Genomic DNA, 27,367 nt, shown 5'->3' on the forward strand with positions numbered 1-27,367 from the left:
GTTTTAGCACGTCTCAGTCAACGCACGGTCGTTTATGATTTAGTGGTCGCCACGTCACCGGTTAGCCTTAACTTTATCCGACAACCTCTCGAGTTTTTAACTTTTTAACTGAACACAGTATCTCTCATCAATAATAACAATTAAAAAAAAAGTTGGAGAAAAAGAAACACTATTATGAAAAACTTGAAACTCTTGAGATATTACTAACAGATGTCATTGTATAAATGGTTTTACTTAAAAAAGTAGATTATTTAATAAAACTAGATTAAAATATTAAATATCATTTATGAATTACTTTTTCTGAGAATCTCCAGCAATAAAAATTCTTAAATCAAATCCAAAATTTGATAAATACCTGGGCTGGTGAATTGAAACCTGGGCCTATGGATTTACATCCATCGGGTCAACCATTTTCCTTAACACAATAGTCCACTCGATCAGCTAAAGAGAGAACGATGATTTGGGTCGGACCAAGTAGGGCCGTGCACCTAGTTCATAAGCTATGATGTTCTTCTGCACATCGGCAATCAACCCAATTAATTTCGCTTGATGCCCTAATCTCGACGTGTCTCACAAGGCAGTTGAATCCTTATTATTTTGAACATGTTGTTATGGTCCTTTGTGTACTCCTAGAACCAAAGTTTTGTTGAGAAAGAGAACGAGACACGACTTCATTAATTGGTTTATTTACATATAAGATTTGGTGATGAGTTCCATAAATGAACAACAATATCAATCGGCCAAGCCGAGAAAAGCTAATCTTGTGATGTGATTAAAACATTGAAAAGAATCGTCCATTTTACAGAAAAAAAATCTCAAGTGCATATACGTGATTCTAACTGGAGCAACTAAAAGGATCAGAGTAAGGGACATGTGTCTTGCAACTGTGAATCCTTGATGTCGTTTGTGTGAGGGTTTTAATTTCCAGACAAATGAGGATATGGTCCACTAATGCAAAATGTTTCTGCATCTTCCTCTCTTCTTGGGTATAATTCATTAAGCCAACGTTTTTACGCTTCCTTGTCTTTGATTCGTGTCGTTCTCTGGTTATAACTCTTGATTGTAAATTTTCTGTCGTCACGTATTTATTTGCTTGCTTGTAAGAATGTAGAAATCATTTTGTGACTCTTGTTTTAGCTAGTAAGTTTTTAAAAATTAATACTCCCTCTGTTTTAAAATGTAGGTAGTTTTAGCAAAAATAGTTTGTTTCACAATATAAGTAGTTTACATATTTCAATGCACCTTTTTCATGTATTGGATATTGTGTGACCAATAAAATAATGTTAAGCTTTTTATAACTGGTTGAATTAATTGATTAAATGATATATTTTTTTAGATAACAACTTTCTAAATATTTGTGTTTTTAAGTAAAACTAATTATAATTAAAAACAGAGGGAGTAGAAAACAGCTGTGGCCAGAAACGATGTTGACATTCATTCGTACGTTGTTCTCACTCATCCTTATCTCTCTTCTGTGAAATCTTGTCTTCTTCCCATAAGTTATTTGTCGTGTTATCGTTCGTCTTTATATTCTATGTTAGTTACTAAGCACCACTGTGCATTTTCCTCGTGCTAAAAATCGAAGTTTCGATCAGTTACAGTAGAGTCAACCCTCACTACACTAGAAAGCAACCCATGTCACGGGAATGATCATAGTGTGATATGTGGAAAGAGCCAAAGTGTATTTAAAGCTGATAGATACCAACTTTTACTTACCACCGATGATTTTTTACTGTCACACCACGAGGTTTAAAATTTTACCGCATAAATCTCCCTATAAATACCGGTACAGTGTGTTTGCTCAACACAATTCAACTCACTCAAAACCCTAAAACACACACAAACAAAACAATCAAAATGAAGAAACCTTCAGTGACCCCTTTTCTCATCACTCTCCTGTTGGCTGCAGCTGTCTGCACCCACGGCAAAGAAGAGGTGAAGGACTCCAACGGAAATCCAGTTAAGATCGGTGCAAAATACTTCATCCAGCCGGCTAAGAGCAACGGCGGTGGTCTTGTTCCAGCCGCCATTAAAGTACTTCCGTTTTGTCCACTTGGCATCACCCAAACACTTCTTCCGTACCAACCGGGCCTGCCGGTTAGCTTCGGATATTATCCACCTTTCGTCGGCACAGACTACATTGTCACATCTACCACTATAAACGTCAAGTTCGAGTCCGACATCTGGCCTGTATGCAACGAGTTTTCCAAGTTATGGGCAGTCGATGTTTCCTCATCCGCTGCCAAGGAGCCTGCCATTATCATCGGTGGTGAACGTACGGCCCCAAATAGCTTGTTTAAGATAGAAGAAGCTACAGGAGCACACACTTACAAGTTGACCACCTCGTCTGGAACCGTTGGAACCATCCCAGGGGCTTGGTTAAGTGCACCACAGCTACTTGTCACCAATGATGAGGCTAAGACCTTATTCGTCAAGTTCGTGAAGGTTGATGATGATGCTACTAAGGCTACTGCTACTACTACTTCTCGTGTTGAGAAGTTAGGTCTAAGGATGTTCCCATTCTACTAGTCAAGATCATGTAATGTAAAAAGCCTGAGACTCGTCCATGGCCAAAAATAATGGGTTGAGATAATTCCCGCACGTATGCATGTGAACTCGTCTTTACTTTCATATTAAATCAAATAAGTTTGTGTTTCCGGCGCTTTACGAGACACACCTTGTAATTTTTGCATGATAATTGTTACAAAAAATTTGTTACAAAAAAAAAAAAAAAAGAGGACCTATCCAGGAATTTTTGCATGATAATTGTTTAGAAATTCTGTTAAAAGTTCATTTTCTGTTTCATAGAGGTTTCTGAATGAGAATCTCTTGAAAACTTATGAAAACAATTCCCTCAAAATCTTGTTTCGGAAATGTGATGGAAACTATAGTGTTTCCATTTAAAAACTAGCGACTTTGATTCGAAACACAAAACGACTATTTGTCAATTTATGTTTAATGATAGCTTAATTTCTTTTTGGCATACTTACCACAGAATGATATTTTTTATTTGTATTTAATATCATTTTCAGTATTTATTACCTTTTAATATAATAATTTAACTTAAAAGAAAATGGACTACATTATTATTATTATTATTTTTTTGGACTAAATTATTTTATTGAAAGATAACATACTTTTTTACCTTTTTGATAAAATTTTATAAAATTTACAAAATAAAAAAACACTCCTATTATTTAGTTTAATCTCTTAGATAAATTAAACAAAGGTATATATATTTCAGTTTAGATGTCTAAACCGTTTATTTCTTTTTAAACTACTTTTTTAAGTTTCAAAACGTGGAAACTGTTTCGTTTCCACGTATTTGTTTAGGATTCTATGCTAGCTAGGTTAAAACAAATGATTTTTAAGTTTAAGCATATAGACTTCCTATAAATACCGATACAATGTGTCTGATCTCTATAACTCAACTCACCAAACAATAAAAAAAATATGTCATCATTCCCATTGGCCTCCTTTCTCATCGCTCTCCTGTTGGCTGCAGCTGTCTGCACCCACGGACAAGTACCGGTGACGGACACGGACGGAAAAAACGTTCGTATCAATGAACGATACGTCATCCAACCGGTCAATACCGGGATTAACGGAGGTGGTCTTATCCCAGTTGCAGCTATACTCCCCTCTTGTCCACTTGGCATCACCGAAGCACTTCCGGGGGAATCGGGCGTGCTGGTTAGGATCGCATTTCCACCGAGGTTGATCCCTCCCCTGCTGCCACGCACCATTGTCCCTACAAATTCCGACATAACCATCGAGTTCAAGTCCAACATCTGCAATGGCATCTCCAAGTTCTGGGAAGTCGATGAATTCGCACAGAATCCCGACCAGGCTGAGATTCTCATCGGTGGTAACCGGAGGAGAGGAAATAGCTGGTTTAAGATAGAGAGAGCCGGAAAAGAAGCAGAAACAAACATTTACAAATTTACCACTTCTGCCGGAACCGTTGGAACCATCTCAGGGGCCTTGGATAGTCCACAACTAGTTCTCACCAATGATGTGGCTAACACCATATTCGTCAAATTCATCAGAGATGTTACTACCGTTGTTACTTCTGCTTCTCGTGTTGAAAAGTAATGACTAAGGATGGTCCCATTTTGTTAATGTAAAAGCCAAAGACTCGGTCAATGGCCAAATATAAGGGGTTGAGATTAATACTGCACGTACGCTTTGGCTCGTAAACTTTTATGTAATGTCAGAATAAATTATGTTTTCAAACATGAAATTCAATATTTAATCATATATCTGTTCTGTTAAAGTGAACTCCAAATTTATTTCTTTTCAAATTAGTCTGATTTATTTTTAATTTACTACTTCTGTTTCAATATAGACTAGCCTTTGACCCGCGCGCCCGCGCGGGTGAGTTTTCCGTAATTATATGTTTTTCACTTTTAAATGATTTACATAAACATAATTGTTTATGTTCTTATTATAGATTCATATGTTATTGAGTTTTGACATATTTGTTTCTTGTTCAATGTGTCGAGGGTCCATTAATAAACCATGAGATTGTGTTCTTTTTTTATTGTACTTTTATTCATTTTACTTGGTAAAATAAATAGTAAAGTGTAAAATATTAGAGTTTTAAGTATACTTGTGGGTTTTATGAAATTAAACAATAAATAATGGGCTTTAATGTTGAATATAAAGTTCTTACATTGATATTTTTACGAACAGGCGAAAACATAAGAAAATAGAAGCAAGTTAGGAAAAAAATCAAATAAGTACAAATTTTTGCAAATTTTATTTAGCAAGCCTAATTTAAGTTACTGAATTAGGCCATTTTGTTATCAATAAAAATTTGGTACGTCATATTTTACAATTACATAGTGGATTGTCTATATTGGACATCAAGAATTTCTTCGAAGCCCATATATTTTTTTCAAAAAAAAAAACAGAAATATATTTAGCTTCTAGCGACTTTTATCATTTTCTTAGAGGCAAACGTTCTAAAAAGGCATTTTCTGGTATAGCTGCTTGCCCATTTCAATAGCTAGCTAGCCAGCTAAAATGAACGATACATTTTTATAAACTATGAAATTGTGTTTTTGCTTTTATTCATTTTACTTGGTAAAATAAATATTAAAATATAAAATAATAGAGTTTTAAGTATACTTGTAGATTTTATGAAATTAAACTATAAATATTGAGATTTATTGTACTTCTTCTTGGGATTTAAAGTTGATCCTTTATTTTTAGTATTATGATATGCTATATCATTTTTTACATGCAATTAAATAATTTTAATAATGCTTTTCTTGTTATTATTTAACTTATATTTTAAAACATAACTTTAAAAAATATTTTTTTAAAAATAATATTATATATATATATCAAAATTGGTTACCAATTTAAGATCAGTACATCAAAATAAACCAAACTAAACCAAGTTTTTTAAGAAAAAAATAAAAACTAAATAAAAAACTAAAACCTACGCCGTCTCTATCTTCTCTCCTTCTCCGCCTCTCTTCTTCTTCTTGTTCGGCCTCCACCACCATCACAACCATGAAACAAATTAATATTGCTTTCCATGTTGAATCAATCTAAATTAATCTCCTTAGAACTAATCTATAACAACACTTGTAAGCAAATCGAAAAAGGAACCACATTCAGACTTGAAGCAAAAATCAGAATAGGGAGAATGAAATTTGAGGATGAAATGTGAAACTTCAAGCACTCATTAGGAACTCTATACATCAAACGAAGACACAACTTCACGGGAGAGAAGGAGAATAACCTTTAAACATGTGAAATGATTGACTTTCGCAAGCTCAAAAATTCAAGTGGATGTGTCTCATATTAAAATTTTGATTGAGCCGTCAAACAGAATTTCTATTTTCCATCACCACCGTTCTTCTCCAACAATCTATCATCGGAGTTGCTCAATCAAAAAAAAATTGAACGCAATCACTTCGCATGAAATCATGGATTCTTCAAACAACTCATAATAAATTTTCGAGAACCAAATCAATCGCTTAAAAAACTTCATCAAAAACCTTAAGATAGTCAAGTTAGTGGGATGAGAAAGTTTGAATTGCATAAAGATCACAAGACCAAACCGCCGGGATCTATGGCTTCCAAGGGATGTCTATATGGTAACTGTAGATTTAATTATTTAAGGCAAATTGACGGCAGTTTATTTAGAGTGGTTTAAGAAAACAATTGTAGTTCTGTTTTAATAGTTTTAGGCCAGTGGCAATCTATTGTAATTATTAAGGATAAATCAGGGTTAAGTACTAATTGTACTTCTGTTTTAATAGTTTAGATATGTTTTGAGTTTTCATATATATTAAAAAACCTATTAAAATTTAATTATAGATACATTATTTTGTGATTAATCATTTTCTACAACTTTTAGCTGATCAAAATAACACAATTTAATTTCTTCTAGGTCTACAATTTATCGTTATACCTAAGAAAAATACATTTTAAACATTAAAAATGTATTTTTAAAAATAAATTTTTCTTGAACATGGATCATTCTAAAATAGATAAACTTATGAAATACAGAAAGTGTTTTATAAATTTCTTTTTTTTTTATTGAATATCAAATTTATTGATCAAAATAACTCATTTACAAGTGGGTGATTATGTACTCTAATCAACCATGGATAAATAAAAGAATGAAACGTAATCCCCTTCCAATGGCTAAGAAACTTCAAACTATCTTCTCATCATCTCCTCTAGCGGATGATCCTTGATTTAGCGAAGAGATGATATCTGATTCCTAATCTGTTTATCAATAGTTCGGGTGAGCTTCTCCGTCGTGACCCAAATACCTCCATGCCTCCGCGAGTTCCGTTCTTTACAGACAGAGTAGAAGACTGTCTGGAACACCATCTTCTTGAGCACAGATCCAGTCGACTATGAGCAGGTAGCATAAGAGAGGCTACGGTATGGTTCCAGTCAAGAGTTATGGCACTTCCAATCAGTCTTCCTGCAATGTTCATCCAGACCGTGAACGAGTACAGACATGCAAAGAACATGTGATCCATGGTTTCGTTCTTCTCTCCACAAAGGATACAACACTGGTCGATACCCCCAACTTTTCATTCTATCTCATGTGGATAAACGATTTCTAAACGCAAGCCATACCATACCATAAAAGCAATTTTCCTCCAAGTGACATCACTTCTTTTATCTCGTAAATAATTTCAGGTCTTGGCAAAAGAGAAATTGGCTTTGAAGTCGTCATGATCAGCTCTCCAAAGCATGACGTCCTCTCCAGAGAGTGTCGACTAGGCACCGGCCTCGCATTTAGTTTCACGTAGACTTCAGAGAACCGCCTCTGCCCTCTACTACGGATCTTCCAACCAGACTCACTGACCACATCAGAGATAATAGCAGACCGAGGGACCCCAAGTACCCTATACCAATCTCCCCGGTTTCATCCAAAAGTCTTCCTGTACCCAGCCAATTATCAAGCCAAAAATAGGTTGATCTCCTATTATTAACCTCATACCTCAAACAATCATAATATCATATGCCAATTATAAAGCCAAAATTTCCTATTTTCTCTATGGGCCAGTAAAATTGATAAGTATATTGTAACTCTAAATCTAAGAGGGGGACTAAATCTAATCTACGAAAGTATTTGAAAGGAAATAAACAAGCAAAAAAATAATTATTTCTTCCATTTCAAGATTTTTCTTATAATAAAAACAATTTTCTGTTTGATTTTAGTTAATATCGTTTCATTAATAATTTTAAAGAACAAAAGTAAAATTAGAAAATATATTTATCATATGCATTAAAAATAAAATGTTATTTATATTAAAACGAGTTGTAAAAGACTAAAATGATATTAATAAAATGAAAAATATAATATTGCATTCGCTAATCCCAACATATGTTTTCTAAGGCGACGTTCATTTAATAGACACAGATGAAAGACTAATCTCTTTCTGTCACACGCAGATTTACACCAGCAAAGCAAATATGAGTTTACTCTGACCTATTATCTCTTTGGTCATTCTTTGGTCAGAGTAATTCTAACTCACTGCTACTTTTATCTCATTTATAATATTTAGAGTTAAAATAGTTTTAGTTCACCTTTATTTCTTCTTATGTAATAGAGATTGCTATTTGTAAAAGAATAGCAAGAACCGGGCCAGAAAACAATGGAATAAAACATTTGAATGAACCCCCTACCTTGTGGCACCTAATTTAAATATATAAAAATAGCAATAGGATATCAAACAGATTTTAGATTTTATAGTTTATATACAAATAAACTTAATATTATAAAATAAAATAATATATAATTTATGTTCTAATTTTTTTTATATTCTTTAAAGATAATAAAAATTAAGTTTTTGGTAATGGAAATTTATTTTGTAAACTTAATTAAACTAAACATGTTTTTTTTCTGAATGGGTCTCAATATTTATAAAATTCCTCTATTTTAAAAGTAAAAATAGCAAATACATTGAAGATGGTGTGAAACACTTATCAAAAGAATGGAAAATCTCTTGTGATGTTTATATTTTTAGAAGAAAAATTAAACGGTTTCTCCTCTTTTTACTTTTTTCCTTATTCTAATTGGTGATAAAGTTTATTTGAAAAAGTTTTAAAAATAAAGTTTATTAGAAAACACCAATGATGATAAGTTTTAAAAAAAAAAAACCCAATGATGATTATTATGCCATAACTATTTATAAAAAGAAACAAAAGGCCGAAATGTTTAGAATGATTCATACGTTGATTCCCCCACCCTACCACAGACACTATGTATGAAATTTTTTTTTTTTTTTTTTGAGAAAGGGCTTTCAAGAGAATTTGTTTTCTTCCCATCAATTATTTGCTCATCCTTTATATGTTAGTTGCATGTTCCTCGTGCTCAAAATCGAAGTTTGAGTTGATTAGCGTAAAGTCTAAACCCCCTACTTGAGCAGAAGGTGTGATCAAAGTAGTAAAGGCACACAGTTACGTCGTCTCTTCTTCGGCCTCTTTGCCGTTAGAAACGGAGAAATAACAAAGAAAAAGGTGTAAATTGCATGGGATTCTCCCGTCCGTGAATAACCCAAAGTTTTTAAGGTGACTCTTTAAAAATTTGTTATTTTATTTTTAAATTCCCTTATATTTTTCAAAAATACAACTTTTTCATCTTATTCTCACTTGTTAAGATGACTAGAAAAATACAAAGTGGATGAGCCTGAATCAGACTCTGCTTCGTTTCGCTTCACTACTTCAAAAGCCAGAACAGCGAAGGAAAAAACAATACTTATCAAGTTAAAGTGAAATGAGAGAATTGTGTAACGATCATGCATCGCGGCTGAAAGATGAATGAAAACAGAAACTGTCAATACCTTAAATATTTTAAATTCACAATCAAGGATCAGAATAGATAAAGAAGAGAGAGAATGATAACTCATGATTAACCCAGATTCTTAATTTGGAGTTCTTAACTTATGATTTGATATTTTATGTTCGTTTTTTTTTTACATTTTTTGGTTACGAATCAGCTTTTATATCTCTTGTTTAAGAGTTGGTTCTTAGCTTTTCTTAGTTGAAGCTAAGAACATCACTCTAAGAGCTGCTAAGAACTCTATCCAAAGAGTCTAGGTTAATCATGGTTTTAATTTATTTATTTTTTTGGTTAACTCTCTTAATTTATCTTACCGACTTGCTTTAATATTTTTCTAGTTATGAATAAATTATTAAATTATGATTTGATATTTTTCTAGTTATTATTATTATTATTATTATTATTTGTGGAAGCACCGTAGCCTATTGGTTAAGGTTTAAAGGCTTCTACACCCAGGTCTGGGGTTCGAATCCCAGACTATGCAATTTATTGCAGATTACAGGAAATCCAGGTTTCAAGTCCCGGAGAAAGCGGTTTATTAAACAATTATGCAGACTCTAGAGGAAAAGGCTTGCAAGAGATCTTCAACATGGTGCAAGTAAATCTGGCCATGCGTGGATCTTCATAGGACGGCTCAGGTGATGCAGTTAGGCGTAGGTCTTCATAAGGCAGGTAGTATTGTCGGTTGTCGAATCGTCTATGTAATCTTTCCTATATCATAATTGTAAGATAGTAAAAAAAAAAGAATAAATTATTAAAAGACTATGAAATTTAATGTGATCTTTCTAAAGTTCATCAAAAGAAACACGATTTCTCTTCTTTCTTCTTTTTTCTATTTCTGACTTTTTTGGTGATAAATTTTATTGCTATAAGCCTATAAGTCTATAACTATTTATAAAAAGAAGAAAACGATTGTTTAGAATCGTTCGTGCGTGGGTTTCCCCATCTTATCACTTTGTTTGAAGTATTGTCTTCTTCCCATTATTTATTTGAACATCCTTTATATGTTAGTTAATATGAACTGTTTTGCATGTTCCTCGTGCTAAAAATAAAAAAAAATCTTGGAAAACATCGAAATTTGAATTGATTAGCATATAGTGTAAACCCATGTTTTCAACTGTCACAGCTAAAACCAACACATTACGAGAAAGAATAACTATCAAATTAGATGAACTTATAACCTAAAAATCGATTAGTGATACATGCATTGGTCTATTCTTTTATATATTAGTTAAAATTTATTCGATACGGTACTTTATATGTAATATAATTTTTTTGATATGATGGCTCTTTAAATCTTAGTTTCGAAATGTTAGGATAAAAATTGATGAACCACTTTGGACTGTATCGATGATGTATGGGAATATATTATATGGATCATACTCTGATATCAAATTATGTTAGGTGAATTTTAAACTTAAAACTAATTGGTGTGGTCATCTCATTTATATATTCTTTTAACTTTCAATTAATCCCTAGACAGTATTTGAGAAATGATTTCTTACATATCATTTTTACAATTGTTTTCACTAAATAAATGTGACATGATGACATGTCTTATGTCTAAATGTGATAACATTATTAGAATATGATACTAAATTATACATCATCACTAAAGTAAATCTATTCAAATATGACATAAAATATTATAATAATAAAAAAATATTTTTTTTTAAATTTTTAAAACATTATTTATTTTTATTTTTATAATTATATAATTTTATTACTAAAAAGAATGAAAATTGTTTTACAATTTCATAATTTTTAGCCGTAATATTATTCGTTTATTTTTACAATTTTTTTAAAAAAACCTGTTTAATTTTACTTTTTTGATATTTTTTATTAATTTATACAAGTTAATTTATTATATTTTAACCAAAAGAAATAGATACAAGATGACAAAAAAATAGATACAAGATTTATCTAAGATTATAATTTTATATATATACATATATATTCTTAAATATAATTTAAAATAGACAAAATTATTTATTTATCTTAATTTTAAGTTCAATTAAATCAAAATCTATATTAAAATATTGGCAAAAAATAATAAAATCTAAAATAATAATCAAATTTTATTTTTGATTATAATTTAAATTTAAAACTTTGATTGCTGCACATGGTGCATAAAAACACTTAGTGGGTGTATATGAAAACAGAAAACAAATATTATTGACCTTTCAGTTGCATTATTTTCACTCTACCTATTTTATTCTTTTACTTGTCATGTTCTCATGCAAGATATAGAACAAATGGGAAAGTATATGATTTTCAGGCATCTCAACATCGAAATTCTCTATTATTTGAAGTATCCATCTAATAAATAATAATTCAATTTTTTCTCGTTATAGAATAATTCATACGTCTTTTTTTGAAAAAAAGTATTGTCTTCTTCCCAGTGTCAGTCTTGAGATATTCGGGTACAAAATAAAATATTAGACACTAAAATGTTCATAAAATTAAATTTAAAAATCAAAACTTAACCTATAACTTTAATATTGTTTATATATTGTTGCTTTATTACTTTTCTCATGAGACTAAAAAACAATATTTAAGATTTATTTGTTTTTATTTTTTAAGTTGGTTCCACGACTTTTGAGTTCTAACGTTTCACTTCTTCAAAAAAATTATGTTACTACATTAGTACTAATAAAAAAAATCAAATAACAGAAACAGAAATCTTTAAAAAAGTCCTAGACCCCACACATTTGTTTCATAGGAATAGGGTCAGAACCGGGCCTGCTTCTTCCCCTTAATTTATTGATCGTCCTTTAAATGTTAGTTAACATGAATGTTTTGCATGTTCCTCGTGCTAAAAAATCGAAGTTTTAATTGATAGCATAAAGTCTCTTTTTTTTGGTACACGAATAGCATAAAGTCTAAACTCATATTTTCATCACTAATGAAGTGTTAATCTTTTTTTTCTACTGTCACAAGCGGTTTTAAAATCTTTTCTTAAAACATTAAGCTGTTTTGAATTTATTCGCAAGACTTCTTATAAATACCGATACATTGCTTCTGATCTCTATAGCTCAACTCACTCAAACAAACAATCACAATCATGTCATCATTCCCATTGGTATCTTTTCTCATCACTCTCCTGTTGGCTGCAGCTGTCTGCACCCACGGACAAGAATGGGTGAGGGACACCAACGGAAACAGAGTTCGAATCAATGATCAATACTTCATCCAACCAGTCAATACCGAGAATAACGGAGGTGGTCTTGTCCCACTTGCTGCTAAAATTTCCCTTTGTCTACTTGGTATCACCCAAGCACTTACGGGCGAACCGGGCGTGCGGGTTAGCTTCTCCTTTCCACCGTCGTTGATCCCTCCCATACCATTCTCCCCTGTCAGTACAAAATTCGGTATAACCATCGAGTTCAAGTCCAACGTCTGCAAGGACATCTCCAAGTTCTGGGAAGTCGATGGATCCTCACTGATTTCCGAAGAGCCTGCAATTCAAATCGGTGGTAACCCGCGGGAACGAAACAGCCGGTTTAAGATAGAGAAAGTGGGAGAAGAAGGAAGAACAAACATTTACAGATTTACCACTTCTGACGGAACCGTGGGAGCCGTCCCAGGGCCCTTGGACAGTTCACAACTAGTTCTCACCAATGATGTGGCTAAGACCATATTTTTCAAACTCATCAAAGTTAATGCTGTTACTACGGATGTTACTTCTACTTCTCGTGTTGATAAGTTAGGACTAAGGATGATTTTGTAATGTAAAAGCCAAAGACTCCGTCCATGGCCAAAAATAAGGGGTTGAGATTAATACCCGCATGTACGCATGCACGTAAACTTTTTTCTACTGTCAGGATAAGTAAAATATAAGTTATGTTTTCAAACTTGATATTCTATTTCCAATATTCTAAAAAAACTAATGGAAAATACCCTAAGATAGTACTAAAAAAATTACAAATATAGACTGTAAGGATGAAAATGACCAAAATATTTCATTAAAGAGTTAAATATACACTTACATAGGATTAACTAATTCAAAATTTAGGATAAACTAATCCAAACGTTAAGGTTTAGAGTTAAGGGGTGGAGATTGAGATTTAAAATTTTATAAAATAAAAAATAAATATTAAAAATTTGAAAATAAAATTTTTAAAATAGTTTCAAAAAGTATTTTCGAATTACAATAAGAAAATTTGAAACCAAAGATAAAAAAAAATTAAAAAAATAAAAAAATTTATAAATAAGTTCAAATTTGGAAACATATAATCTAAAACTTAATTTTTAAAAGTTGTCAAAACAAATTTCAGTATAACCATCGAGTTCAAGTCCAACGACTGTAAGGAGCTATCCAAGTTCTGGGAAGTCTATGAAGCACGGAATATCATTGAGCCTCCAATTCTCATCGGTGGTAGACCCGAGGAACCAAATAGCCGGTTTAAGATAGAGAAAGTCGGAGAAGATGGAACAAACATTTACAAATTGACCACTTCTACCGGAAACGTTGGATCCATCCCACTATTGGGAACTACACCACAACAAGTTCTAGTTCTCACCAATGATGTGGCTAAGACCATATTCTTAATTCTGTTTGAAGTCAAGTAACCCATCAAACTTAAATGAAATTCTAAAATTATTTATTTTCAAGTATTCGTAAATCATTGTGAGATATGTTTCTTCTTACTCTTTCTGACATATACAGTTTCTAGGCATTGAGTCTATTCTAACAAATAATTTTCATGAAAGTTTTGTTAAACCGGCATATTGATCCCGCTTAATCATCAATTTTCAAAAGTGTACGTATTCAGAAGCTACAAAGCATAAGGCAAACCATTCAAAACCAAAATAATTTAACTTTTAAGCCTTTTGAGCTTTTGACGTTAGCATATCTCTTGCGGCCGAATCAATGGGGATTTAGGCCAATCTTACCAGAAATCAGGAACATGTACCTTGTTCGAGGCCAAAAAGGGTGCAACGATAGATACTTTTTGTACACAAATCTTCCTAGAAACTTCTTTGTTCGACATCTCGTTGACATACATCGAACATCAACTAGACTTTTCGATTAAAACATACTTAAAAAAGAACTAATATACAATGAAAAAAAAAATAAAGAATACTAAAAATTGCGGAAGTCAAAGTTGCATATGTAGACAGACGCATCTTAAATTTTTTTCATATACAAGTGTATGTTTTTTAAAGATAATTTGTACTCTCTACACACAACATTTACCCTATTTGCACTCCATACCTTATTTTCCTCCCCAATTTTCTTTTCCCCACCATTACCATTTTCCCCTCATTCTATTCTATGGTATCCCACTTTGTTTAGTATATTAAGATAATTTGCTTTTTTTTTACAAGTGTATGATATATATAATGAATTATATGATTAAATCTTTTGACGTTATATGTTACAACTTGCAAGTAAATCCCGTCCTCGTACGGCGAGATATTTGTCGAGGCCAAAATCAGACCACATTCAGCGTCTTTGAGATTCCTTCGTATCCAAGAAAAATCAGCGGTTTCTTGATCTCTACGATACTCTTTTAGCCCTTATCATTATTCACTAGCTCCATTTTCTATGTCATTTCCAAATTCAAGAACAGACGTGTATATATATAGTTATATCCTCATACTAATTAGAATTATCAGACGAATGAATTTAAAGTCCATGGCTGAGTTTCGGGCAAAGAAAAACTCTAATTCCAAAACAAGGATTAATAGATTCACGACCAAATGCTCTTCGTTAGGGAAACAGCATCGTGCCCGTCTATATATACTCCGCCGCTGTGTCACCATGCTCCTCCGCTCCTACATCGATCAAGATGACTAAATTATCAATATATATAGAACACCTTAATATATGAGTTATATGGCTATATTTCTAGTTCTTTTTCTTCTAAATTTCGTTTTTTTTGTTGGCTTCCAACACCTCTAGCTAGAGTCTTTTGTGACCTTCTCCCCTCAACATGGATTAGGGTTTTGGCTACCGTGCTTGCTTACTTGCTTCATAGTGACTTAGGAAAGACGTTTTGTTGGAGAATATACTCCAAGTAATATTGTTTCCCCACAAGGTTGACATATATTACTAAAATCAAGAATAGAGAGCTAGAGAGTATAAGAGGGTCTACTTGTTAATTTTAATCTAAATAGATTAATTAGATCGTTTTGTTCTTTCCCTCTGTATCATGATGTGCTTCAAGTTTATTTGCATCTCCCTGCTATTTTAGTTGACTTGTAATAACAAAGAGGTTAATGTACCAACAAGAGATTCAACAAATGTAACTTGTTGGTCTTCTCGGTTACATTTGTCAAAATTACAAAAGTGTCAAAAAAGAAGTTAAAGCCCTTAATTTAAAATTATATTATTTTTGGAATTCAAAAGAGAAGCTTACCTAACGAATTTATTTTTCAATGGAGATTAGTTATGATTATTACCGCATTTTCTCCCAATAACACCAAACGCCGGCGTGTTAGCTCCGTAAAATCCCTTCCAAACCTTCTACAAAAATAATCTTCGTCTCTTTGTCAACGTCTCTGCTTCCTCTCCAATCTCCATTGATGTTTAGGTATGTCTCAGATTCTAACCTTTACGTTGCTTCCTCTTTCTCGTGCGCCATACTAGTCATTGCTCTATGTCTAGGCTTTGTTTTTTTTTGCTCGATGTCTCTTAACGTAACTATGCACACAAAGCTTCATACTTTCCCATGTTCTTTACATCATCAAGGCTTATATGACCATGAAAACTTTTAATATACAAGGAAATGATGGTTAACAATTTCACTTGACAAGAAAGAAAAAAAATGAAGTGTATATTTACTTATGCAGAATGTGTGATAAAAGTATAAAAAGGCATACAAGTTACTACGTCTCTTCATCGACTTCTTCTCTGTTACTTTGGTTTGTTTTTTTTTTTTTTTTTTTTTAATCTACTTCTTCTTTATTCCTTCCCAGAAGGGATACTGTTTTGAATACAAGAAATTGAAACAACTTAATTAAGGACAATCAGAAAGGGTAGCTAAGTAAATATAAGAAACACATGTGAAGCTATGATTTGACGATCATGAGTTCCATGGAGCAGACTTTGACTATAAATCGAAGTGGCGAAACCAGAGAAGAAGGTATGTTTCCAAATGTGCTGCAGAATGCTGCAATCGCTGAGGCCTGGAAGAACTTCTTGTCCGATCCAAACCAAACAACTTTGCCTTAATAAGAACCTTGACCTCTTTGACCAAAATATGGGATGGTTTACTAGTTGAAGTATGCAGTCTCAGATTTCTTTCTTTCCACAACACATATAAAATAGCTTGGACAAGGAGGTAGCAAATATCTTTGACTTTAGAATTACCTGCTGCGGAAGGTAACCAAGAAATGATGCCTTCAAAATCAGCTGGAGGAGAAAAGGCAGGAGCACTGAAAAACTCGGTCCATACTTCTTGGGAATAAGGACAAGCAAAGAAGATGTGATCACGATTCTCGTCCGAAGCATTACAGAGAAGACATGACGGAGAAACATTCATTCCCCACTGCTGCAGCCTGTCTTTCGTTGGTAACCTATTGAGGATCGCCACCCACGAGAGAAAGGCATGCTTAGGAATTCTCGTTTTGAACCAGATTGTCTTGTGCCAAGGAACTGTAGGGGGAGCTGGATACAAAGTCTCCCATGTTTTTGAGGCTGCAAATTGACCAGGCTCCGAGGCTGGGCTGTTCCGCCATAGGAAAACATCAGGAAGATCCGGTGACAGAGATGGGGGACTGCTGGGTAAACAAGCTCTGATGAGCTGAGTAATCCTATGACGACCTCTTGGAAAAAGCCAAGAATCCCCTGAGATAGCTTCGGAAACACTGGCTGTAATGGAAATGCCAAGGACACGGGGACCATTTTCTCCCGATATGGTGATCAAGGGGCCAAGACCGGTCCAATTATCATGCCAGAAGAGAGCTTGAGAACCCGAGTGAATCTGACAGAAGACAAAAGGACGAGCTACAGACCTCAATTTCATCAACTGGCGCCAAATTGAGGATCCTGACTGGTCAAAATTCGCTTCCCAAAAAATCCCATCAGCTATGATGTGTTCCTTTATCCAAGCTACCCAAAGAGATCCGGTTGCTGCAAAGAGTAACCAGATTAGCTTCAGACCAAAAACTACATTAGAAGCTTCTAATCTGCGCAGACCGAGACCACCCGCGGATTTGGGGGTGCATACGGACTCCCAAGAAACCTTTGCCCCTCTAGCTGAGTCTGGTCCTCCACTCCACAAGAATGCATTGCACAACTTCTCAACAGCATCGATGCATCCTTTAGGGAGCTGAAAAATTGAGGCCCAAAAATTAAACATGCCATATAAGACAGACTGGATCAAAGTTAATCTCCCAGCAAATGACAAGTTCCGAACAGTCCAAGAAGTTATCTTTTTCCTCACTCTATCAACCAACGGCTGATAGTCTTGTTTTCCAAGCCTACTAGGCATCAAAGGTACGCCCAAATACCGAACAGGGAGAGATCCTGGAGAGACGCCAAATCTGTCGGCTAAATCCTTAGTCGCTTGCGTGTTCTGACCATCTCGAAAAAGTCCCGTCTTTGGTAGATTTAATCCGAGTCCAGATCCCATATAAAACGAGTTGAGGACACTGATAATAGCAGCTATCGAGTCCGCACTTCCATCAAAGAAAATGAGCATATCATCCGCAAAACAAAGATGCGTAATTAGGGGGTACCGACATTTAGGATGCGGATTGAACAGGTGGTCTTGGGCAGCAGAATCCAAGTTCTTAGACAAGATATCCATTGCTATAACAAAAAGGGAGGACGAGATAGGATCACCTTGACGGAGACCCTTTTTCCCGGGGAAAAACCCAACAAGCTCCCCATTGAAAGCAACAGAATAATATGGTGAAGTAATGCAAGACTGAATCCACTGAATAAAGACTTCTGGCAGGTTGAAAGCCTTCATAGGGTTTTGGTTCACACACATGCAGGATATGTCAAGCACACGAAGCATCTCTTTTTCCTGACCACTCTTTCTCAGCAACGGATCAAACACCTCCTCCGGTTTCTCTTCCCTTCTCATTTGATGCACCCATGCCACTATTTCTCTCGACATCTTTGGTCTGAAAACCTCCATTGGTCTTTCCCCTGTGAGAAGCTCGAACATTACGACGCCAAAACTGTACACGTCTCCTCTCAGAGTGGCTACCCATGCTTGTCCGTACTCTGAGGGAATGTAACCCAATGTTGCATTAAAAAGACATTAAGGTTGGAGGTTGCGCGTCTCTGCTAGCTGATTTCTTCCTTGTCTTGGATTTGTGTCATTCTGTGGTTATAAATCTGAATTGTGAACGTTTTTGGTTGGTTCCAAAACCTCTAGCTTATCTCTTGTATGCTGTTTCCCTTCAACATGGGTTAGGGTTTGGGCTACCCTACCTGCTTATTTGCTTCACTTTTTTTTTTTGGTCAAAACCTACTTATTTGCTTCACAAGTGACTTAAAAACGTTTAGGTGGAGATTTTATCACAACCATCAATGTTCGACCGACATGGATGACTCGTTATTCGGCAGGCAACATGTTGGTCTTCTGGGCTACAGTTGTCAGAATTACCAAGTAATAAACGTAGCTTTGACATTTTTCACACCGAGTAACGAAAATATAAGTAAGTTATTATTAATTATATTTCTTTGATCAATAGTATTTAAGATAAATAAAAATTTATTTATAAAATCAATACAATTTTAATTAATTTTTAGTTGAAAATAAATACAATTTGCATTGAAATTGTAAACTAATATTTTTTTGTAAAAAAAAAGATTAAAATTACATTTATTATAAAATAACATTTATTATAAAAAAGAAAAAGTAACATTTTTGAAAAGAAAATAAGAGAATTTATGGCCTTAAATATAAAAGTAATATTTTTTTCATACTCCTATGTCCTAAGAGAAAGCTTACCTAACGAATTTCTTTTTCAATGGAAGTTAGTTATTACCGCATCTTCTCTAACACCTAAACGACAGCGTATTAGGCTTTTAGCTCCTTTATACCGTTAAAAGTCCAAACCTTTGACAAAAATCACTTTTTCGCAAATTCTCTCTTCGTCTCCGTCTCTGCTTCCTCTCCATTGATGTTTAGGTATGTCTCAGCTTCTCGGATTCTCACATTTCTTTCGATTCCTCTTTCTCGTGCGCCCTGCATACTACTCATTGCTCTATGTCTCGCTTTTGTCTTTTGTTCTATGTCTTTTACGTAACTATGCACACCAAATGTTCGTTGAAATGCCTCTTAGAAGCCCCACTTCGATTTTACAATCTCATCCTTAGAGCATGATAGGTCTAAGGAGATTTTCAATGAAACCCATTTTGATTTTAGAAAACTGGTTTTGAAATTCTGTGATTCGAGCATGTCTGTATATATAGATCTAGTTCTGGAAAAGCCACAAAGCTTCATACTTTACACCATCAAAACTTTTTAATTTACAAGAAAATGATGGTTACCATTTGCACTTGACAAGACCCACAAAAAAAAAATGAAGTGTATATTTACTTAATGCAGAATGTGTGATGAAAGTATAAAAAAAGGCACACACAAGATGTTACTTCGTCTCTTCTTCTTCTTCTTCAGCTTCTTCTCTGTTACTTTGGTTTCTGTTTCCCGCGTCTACATCATTAAGCCAGTCCACAACTTGTTGTATAACTGGTCTTTTCATTGGGTTTTGGTTCACACACATGCAGGCTATGTCAAGCACACGAAGCATCTCTCTTTCGTGACCACTCTCTCTCAGCAACGGATCAAACACCTCCTCTGGTTTCTCTTCCCTTCTCATCTGATTCACCCACGCGACTATTTCTCTCGACATCTTCGGTCTGAACACCTCCATTGGTCTTTTCCCCGTGAGTAGCTCGAGCATCACGACGCCAAAACTGTACACGTCACCTCTCAGAGTGGCTACCCACGCTTGTCCGTACTCCGGGGGGATGTAGCCCAGTGTGCCCACAAGCTCTGTTGTAACGTGGGTGCGGTACGGAAGGATCAGTCTCGACAAGCCGAAGTCCGCGAGGTAGGCCTTGAAACTTCCGTCCAAAAGGATGTTGCTGGACTTGATGTCTCGGTGTACTATGTGCGGTTCGCATATCTGGTGCATGTACGCTAGTCCGCAGCTTGCTCCTCTCATGATATGAAGTCTTTTAGCCCAATCCAGTTGAGCTGGACCTTCTGGATTCTCGTGCAGCCAATAGTCAAGGCTTCCGTTTTCCATGAACGAGTAGATAAGTATCCGAGCACTGTCATGGACGCAGTAGCCTTGTAGAGCGACCAGGTTCTCATGTTTGGCTCTTGACAGAACTTCCACCTCCGCCTTGAACTCTTTCTCCATCAAACCATAGTCTCCGGTGAGTTTCTTAACCGCCAGTTTCGTCCCATTGTCCAAGACAGCCTTGTAGACAAGACCAAACCCGCCGCATCCGATGATATTAGCTTGGCTGAAGTTGTTGGTAGCTTTCAGGAGCTCAAATATGGTCAGGTCTTTAACTTCGTATCTACTGTTCCCGAACAGCAGCACAAGGCTTATATCTTTCTCCGAACCCGGAGGGACTTCGGAATACGAGGCGTTGGAGTTTATCTCCAGTTCTGCGTTCTCAGAGTCTCCTGGGTTTACTCTCCTCTTTGACATCACCCACAAAGCAAGCATCACCAAAATCAAACTGACGCCGAAAAAGATCCCAATGACAATCCCCAAAACAACCGTTGTGCTCGCCTTTTCGTTTGTATAAGGCTTGGGTGCAACCGTGCAGGAGAGTTGCAGTACACGGCCACACAGCAATGGGTTTCCTTCAAAATACGATTTTGGGAAAGTGTCGAACTGAGACCCTGTAGGTATCTGCCCGCTGAGAGTGTTGTTTGCAACGTTGAAATAGGACATGAAATGGAGTCCCGTGAGCGACCAAGGGATTCTGCCAGATAGATTATTGTTGGACAGGTCCAGCCTCTCTAAGCTTGTGAGGTTTGACAATTCATCTGGGATGCTACCTGAAAACTTATTACCTAAAAGCTCGAGGTGCATGAGAACCTTTAGCTGTCCGATCTCAACTGGTATGCTCCCGGTCAGGTTATTCCTTCGGATATATATCGCAGGTGGAAGGCTGGCAAGCTGATTGTATTGTTGATTGCTGGTGATATTATTGGGCTTTACAAAAACAGGTAGCTCTAGATAGGTCCTCTCTGTTGCATCATATACCTTTTGGGACATGAGTGCTCTCAGCTGAAACAGTTCCTTTGGAAGCTCTCCTGTAAGAAGGTTATCAGAAAGATCCAAGTAAAACAGGTTTGGAAGAGTTCCTAGCCAACCAGGAATCGACCCCACGAATCGATTTTGTGACAGGTCCATAAGTTCTACGCTCTTGAGCTTGATCAGCCAAGCTGGTATTTCACCTTTCAATCTAGATCCACCGGTACCGAAGATTTGGAGCTTTGGAAATGCACCTGATGCTAGAAAATCCTCGTTGCTTGGTATTGTTTCGTCGTAAAAGTTCTTTGCAATGATGAGAGTAGACAGATTCTTGCAGCCTTGCAGAATACTGAGAGCTCCTGTAATGTTCGTCATGTTATTGTCTGAGAACGTAAAGAACGTCAGAGACTTCAGTTCCAGTACTTGTGGAGATATCTGTCCCGTTAACTTGTTGCCTGCAAACCTCATCGCTGTCATGTTTCTGCAGGAGTAAACCGTCGAGGGGAAGTCACCGGTGAAGCTATTGTTTCCGAGGTCCAGAATGCTGAGGCTCTGAAAACGAGAAAAGTCTACCGATAAGGTTCCTCCCAGCCGATTAACCCTTAGATTCAGCTTCTCGAGTTTGGTGCAGTTGGAGAGAGAGACCGGGACAAAACCTGTGAGGTTATTGATATGGAGCCGGAGGCTGCGCAGATTGATTAGTCTACCTATATCCTTTGGTATATCTCCTTGGAGTTGATTGAAGTAAAGCTCAAGCAGTGTCAGTTTAGTGAGACGAGTGATCCCATCATCGATCCTCCCTGAAAGATGGTTGACTGGTAAAGAGAACTCCTCGAGCTCAGAGAGATTGTAGACTTCTTTTGGGATTTCACCAGATAGATTGTTGAAGCCTGCTCGAAGAGAATTTAGCTTCAAACATCTGCCTAACCCTCCAGAGATATCGCCTGAGAATTTGTTATAAGAGAAGTCCAGTTTGGTGAGCTGCGGTGAAGTGGTGCACATGAAGGAAGGGAGTGGACCGGTGAAGCTGTTGTTGCTGACGTTGAAGCTGGTGAGATTGAAAGCGCCTTGAAGGAAAACAGAGCCGCTTAAGATTTGGCCTTGGAGAAAATTACTGGAGAGATCAACTGTCTGGATTGGGAAGTTTCTGCTGGTTCCGTTGGCTTCAAGTGGCAGTTCGCCGTTGAAACTGTTGTAACTAAGATCAAGAAACGTGAGGTGATCAAGAACGGAGAAGAAGCCTTGTGGGAGAGGACCAGAGAGACGGTTATGAGAAAGGTCGAGACGAGTGAGACGAGGGAGATCCAAAACAGAGGAGGGGAGATTGCCTGAGAGTCCTCTAGAGGGCAAAAGAATCGAAGTGACTCGATTTTGTGGAGAATCATCGCAAGAGATTCCTTCCCAGGAGCAACAATCAGTAGACGAGCTCCAATGCAAAGGAGAAGCTGGAGATGATACGTTGCTGGAGAAGAAAAGGAGAGAATCTCGATCTTGGAGATTACAGACAGCTTCTGAAACTGTAAGGAAGAAGACAGAGATGGAAAGAACGTAAATAAGGAGGAAGAGGAACATAGGTACTGGTCTCACAAGGAGACAAATGGATTTGGTAGATCTCATCTTCTTCTCGTCAATCATGGCGAGAACAAGAGAACAAAACTTAGAAAGATTTGAGTAAGCTTGAAGGAGAAGGAGGAGGAGGAGACGAAAGAGAGGGAAAAGAAGCAAAAGACATCATTATCCAATCTGGGTTTGTGTGTCTGAAACTTGTAAATGGCTCTCAATACCATCGTTGACCAAAGGGAATAGTCAGACCAAACAGAAGAAAACTTCTTGTCACACCCAAAGTTACTTTTTATTGCCTTTATTTTATTTTATCATGTTATCCTGAGTGTGGTTGTGGCCTGTATGTATTGTTTTTTTTGTTATACTATCTTTTTAATATTCCTCCTGTAATAATAGTTTTTTTTGTTATTCCTCTAATGAAACCTTAAGTACAACCCTATGAATACCTATGTAATTGTTAAAGTCAACGCTAATATATATTTATTTTTGTGAAAATCAATATAGTTATGTGATTTATCTGGTTATGTTGTCAGTTGTCATTTGTTTATGGTTTGATATAATTCTTCTTCTTTTTTTCTGCTGAATGCGTTTTAACTATTGATCCTGAAAGAAAAAACAAGAAGGAAGTTGGGTCATTTCATGTTTTTGAAGATGGAGGTGCGTGCGTGCGTGCTATGATGTTGATCATGAAAATTGAATTTGATGATATTATAATCATGATGAGCACAAACATTATGATGTGAAATAAAATAAGATTAACAAAAGTAAATAAGAAAAGAAAAAAAAAGATGGTGAGGTAGTATGATGATTATTTTATTTTTGTATAAAAGATGAGAGGCGTTTACCTTTTGGGGCGGCTTGGTTAGTAAGTGGCTCGTAGTGGTGGTGTTGCACCTTTTTCATATATCTTCGATTTTAAATTTTATTTTTATAATCATCTTTTGTATTTTGCTCTTTTTCTTTATTCGTTCTTTTATTGCGCCAAGTGTAAGCCACATTTAACATTAGATAGTGGTCATAAAGAACGAAAGGTAGATAAAGAAGATGATCAAATGATACGGTTTTTTAGAAAGGGATACTATTTATTTTGTTTGACTTTAAATTTTTTGTGGTTATAAAAATCCTCGAAGCTGTTCATGTGTTGTTGTTTTTTTTCTTAATTTACTAATGGCCAAATGGCGTATGTATATGATAGCTGACAAGTTAATTAAAACAATATGGTATTAAACTTATCAAGGTCTTCCACTTTTCGGATTATTGTATTATAAAGTATCATCCCAAACTGAAGAAAAAACAAACAGTGCAATAGTAAATTAAAAACTAGACTAAAAACGAAATTCAAGTTGCTATATTAGTTATGTAGAAACCAAAAATGTTATGGAGTCTCATTAAAAAGATGCTAATACTTTTGATTAGTGTTTAGTAACAGTATGTAATGATGGTGTAATTTTATTTATTTTATTGAAATAACATATTTATATAATAGAATTCGAAAGGCATCCTATAAGAATAGTTATCTATTCAGTGGAAACCTGAGGCTCAGATTGAGAATAAACTGTTGTGTGACTTTACACAACGATAACATATTATTAGCCCTTAAGCGATAACATATTATTATTATTTACCTTTCGGTATAAGCGGATCTAATCTTTCATGTAAATAAGAAAAAAGCTATTTCATCTTAGCTATTGTTTTCCACTGAAATATTTTAGGTTAAATCATATAGAGAATCTCTAATAACTTATTCTCAATCCCGAGAAATTTGTTATTTATATATTCACGTACCTCAAATCCAGGTTTAATCAAGTTGTCGTTTTCTCAGCTCACGATCGAATGAGGAACAGCCAATAGCTAATGTATATTTATTTCATGTATAACCTGTTTTTGGTTATTTTGTTGGTTAGAGATCGTATCCATTTCAGAACACGGCACATCAGCTTATATGTTTCTCTGTCTTGAAAAGAACTCATTCAAATATTTTTTGTTGTCTGAAATTTTCTTCTCTTTTTCTTCTTAATTTACGGTTTCAATGTTTCTTGTTAATTGATAAACAATTGTGTAGCTTGTAAGACAGTTCAATTCGACGACTTGGATTAGGATATTCCATTTTTGTGCATACAATTCCACTGAAAGATAACATGTCCTAAAAAAAAAAAACATGTCCTGGCTTATATTGTCCTTTTGTAACATGTATTATCCTTTTTCCCTGCTCCAGATACAGCTATTTAGTTGCAGAATATAATATAGGGAAATTAGGAGATATAGATATTTTTCGAATCATTTGAAAATATTTAAAGAAGTGCTACTTGGAGTTCTTAAATAAATAGACAGAAAAGTATAAAAGTCAAACCCTAATAACATCAACTTTGTTTTAGTACTACATATATGAATAGCATTATGTTAAATAAATTTTCTGACGACGCGAAATATGTGCTCTCCTCGTGAATTTTCATTGATCAAGGGAGAGAAAACGTTTGACTTTATACAAAATAGTTTTTTTTTTAAAATTCCGTACATATATTATGAATTATACACATACAAATCTGGAGTATTGCTTATCTTCTATATTGATCGTGTTAAGACATAACATATGTATGCTTTGAGTTGGACCGGTAAGATCATGCGAAAAGAACAAAATCTAACCACTAGGCCTTTTAGAATATAAATGCATATAATATGTGTGTGTGTCTTAAACTATGGCCTTTAATGGCTGTAGTTATTAGAATTTTGTACAAAGAAATGTTTAATCATTCAATCAAATTATAAGGAAAATACTATATCTAGGAGCTGAGAATTTTTCTCGGGGATTTTAATTAAGCTTGGTGTGGTAGATTTAGGGCCTGACTGGTTCAACCGCAGCGGTTACGGTTGCGGTTGCGGGAGTTTGCGGATACGGGTGGTTGCGGTTTCTAGCAGTTTTAAGAGATTTGTACGACTGGTTCTGCGGTTAGAAATTGGTGTGTTTGCGGGATACTTATGACTGGTTAACTACCAAATGTATCAGCGGTTAAATAATAAATTAACAATATTTACATTTTATACAATTATAAAAATATCAAAAATAATAATATTATAATAAATACAAAAGTTATATTTAGAAAGTTATAGTTTAATTTTTTAAAAATATAGAAAATATTTTTATTTTAAAGTTTTATAATTTTAATTAAAATATAATAGATATATTTTAGCATTTTTATAATTCCAATTTAATTTTTTTATTGAATATTTTTTATTTTTGTATTTATATTGTTTTGAAAAAAAAAAAAAAAATTTATCCTCCCACAACCGCCCGCAACCGCAAACGCTAGCTGGAACCAGCTTTTGAATTTATGAGGTTCGGAGCGATTTGGAGCGGTTTGGAACGGTTTGAGCGATTGTTGCAAAACGCCAACAACCGCTACCAACCGCAAAAGCTGCGTTTGCGGGTGATAGCGGGAAAACCAGTCATACCCTTAGAAGGAAGCCTTTATTTATGTGCTATTTTTAAGATATATCTTAACTTTTTCTTATAATTTTTGACTAATTTATTAACAAAAAAAACAAAGCTGTTACTATTTAGGTTTTGAAAAAAAAAAGAGAATCTAAAGCAAACAAAAAAACCTAACACCAAAATCATATCTAGAAACTAAACCATTCAAAACAATATTTGATGAGAATTCAAAATGGTTTAATAAATATTCTGTTTGAGTTGGTATGCCCAAAACAAATCATGAGATGTTTGAGTAAAGTCAAAGCAAAATTAACCCTATATATAGTGATTACTCTAAAAAGAGCCAACAAAGAAAAATAGGAGACAACTAGTCAGACCCTTTTTTAGTGCAAATTGACCTTTGAAAAAGACGGATCAGTATAGGGACCGACCCGTTAATTCAATTAGAACCCATTTGGGCCATAACCTGATTCGGCGCATACAGTCAACTAGCTACGGCCTGATCCGACGCTCCTCCCTTGTGGATTTTAATAAAACCCGTAAATGTTCAGCAAAGCCCAAAAAAACATCTTCGTAAAACATAAATGATCTGTTAAAAATGCGCCATCGTCCATGGAACCAAAAGTAATACTATCTTGATGATTTGTAGAGACATGAATTCGTCAAGTAGTTAATGTGAAATCCATATGAATCTAGGGAGAATGATTTAAAGAAAAGGATATGTTATTATAGGAAGAAGAGGGTGAAGGAGATCATAATTCTTCTCTCATCATTTTGCCTAGTAACCATAATCTTTTGACTTTTAAGAAAAACAATGTTACAGTTTCTTAATATTCCTTTCGAGTAATTATCATTTAAGA

At 34.9% G+C, this 27,367-nt stretch overlaps 4 protein-coding genes across 4 annotated transcripts; 3 read left to right on the forward strand and 1 right to left on the reverse strand.

Annotated features, from left to right (window-relative positions):
- The first annotated feature begins 1,792 nt into the window (after nucleotides 1-1,792).
- On the forward strand, nucleotides 1,793-2,655 carry LOC106354203 (kunitz trypsin inhibitor 2). Its single transcript, XM_013794083.3, has one exon. The coding sequence runs from the start codon at nucleotides 1,858-1,860 to the stop codon at nucleotides 2,527-2,529; it is 672 nt and encodes a 223-aa protein (XP_013649537.1). The 5' UTR covers nucleotides 1,793-1,857; the 3' UTR covers nucleotides 2,530-2,655.
- Nucleotides 2,656-3,409: 754 nt separating this feature from the next.
- LOC106354204 (kunitz trypsin inhibitor 2-like) lies at nucleotides 3,410-4,276 on the forward strand. The gene has a single exon (XM_013794084.3). The coding sequence runs from the start codon at nucleotides 3,454-3,456 to the stop codon at nucleotides 4,093-4,095; it is 642 nt and encodes a 213-aa protein (XP_013649538.1). The 5' UTR covers nucleotides 3,410-3,453; the 3' UTR covers nucleotides 4,096-4,276.
- A 7,962-nt stretch (nucleotides 4,277-12,238) lies between these two features.
- LOC106354205 (kunitz trypsin inhibitor 2-like) lies at nucleotides 12,239-13,184 on the forward strand. Its single transcript, XM_013794085.3, has one exon. It carries the CDS (start codon nucleotides 12,390-12,392, stop codon nucleotides 13,053-13,055), a length of 666 nt encoding a protein of 221 aa, XP_013649539.1. The 5' UTR covers nucleotides 12,239-12,389; the 3' UTR covers nucleotides 13,056-13,184.
- A 6,528-nt stretch (nucleotides 13,185-19,712) lies between these two features.
- On the reverse strand, nucleotides 19,713-23,596 carry LOC106354207 (tyrosine-sulfated glycopeptide receptor 1). Its single transcript, XM_013794086.3, has one exon. It carries the CDS (start codon nucleotides 23,147-23,149, stop codon nucleotides 19,883-19,885), a length of 3,267 nt encoding a protein of 1,088 aa, XP_013649540.1. The 5' UTR covers nucleotides 23,150-23,596; the 3' UTR covers nucleotides 19,713-19,882.
- Between the last annotated feature and the right edge of the window lie 3,771 nt (nucleotides 23,597-27,367).

The sequence above is a fragment of the Brassica napus genome, chromosome A7 (genome assembly GCF_020379485.1).
Source record: "Brassica napus cultivar Da-Ae chromosome A7, Da-Ae, whole genome shotgun sequence".
Classification (NCBI taxonomy): Eukaryota; Viridiplantae; Streptophyta; class Magnoliopsida; order Brassicales; family Brassicaceae; genus Brassica; species Brassica napus.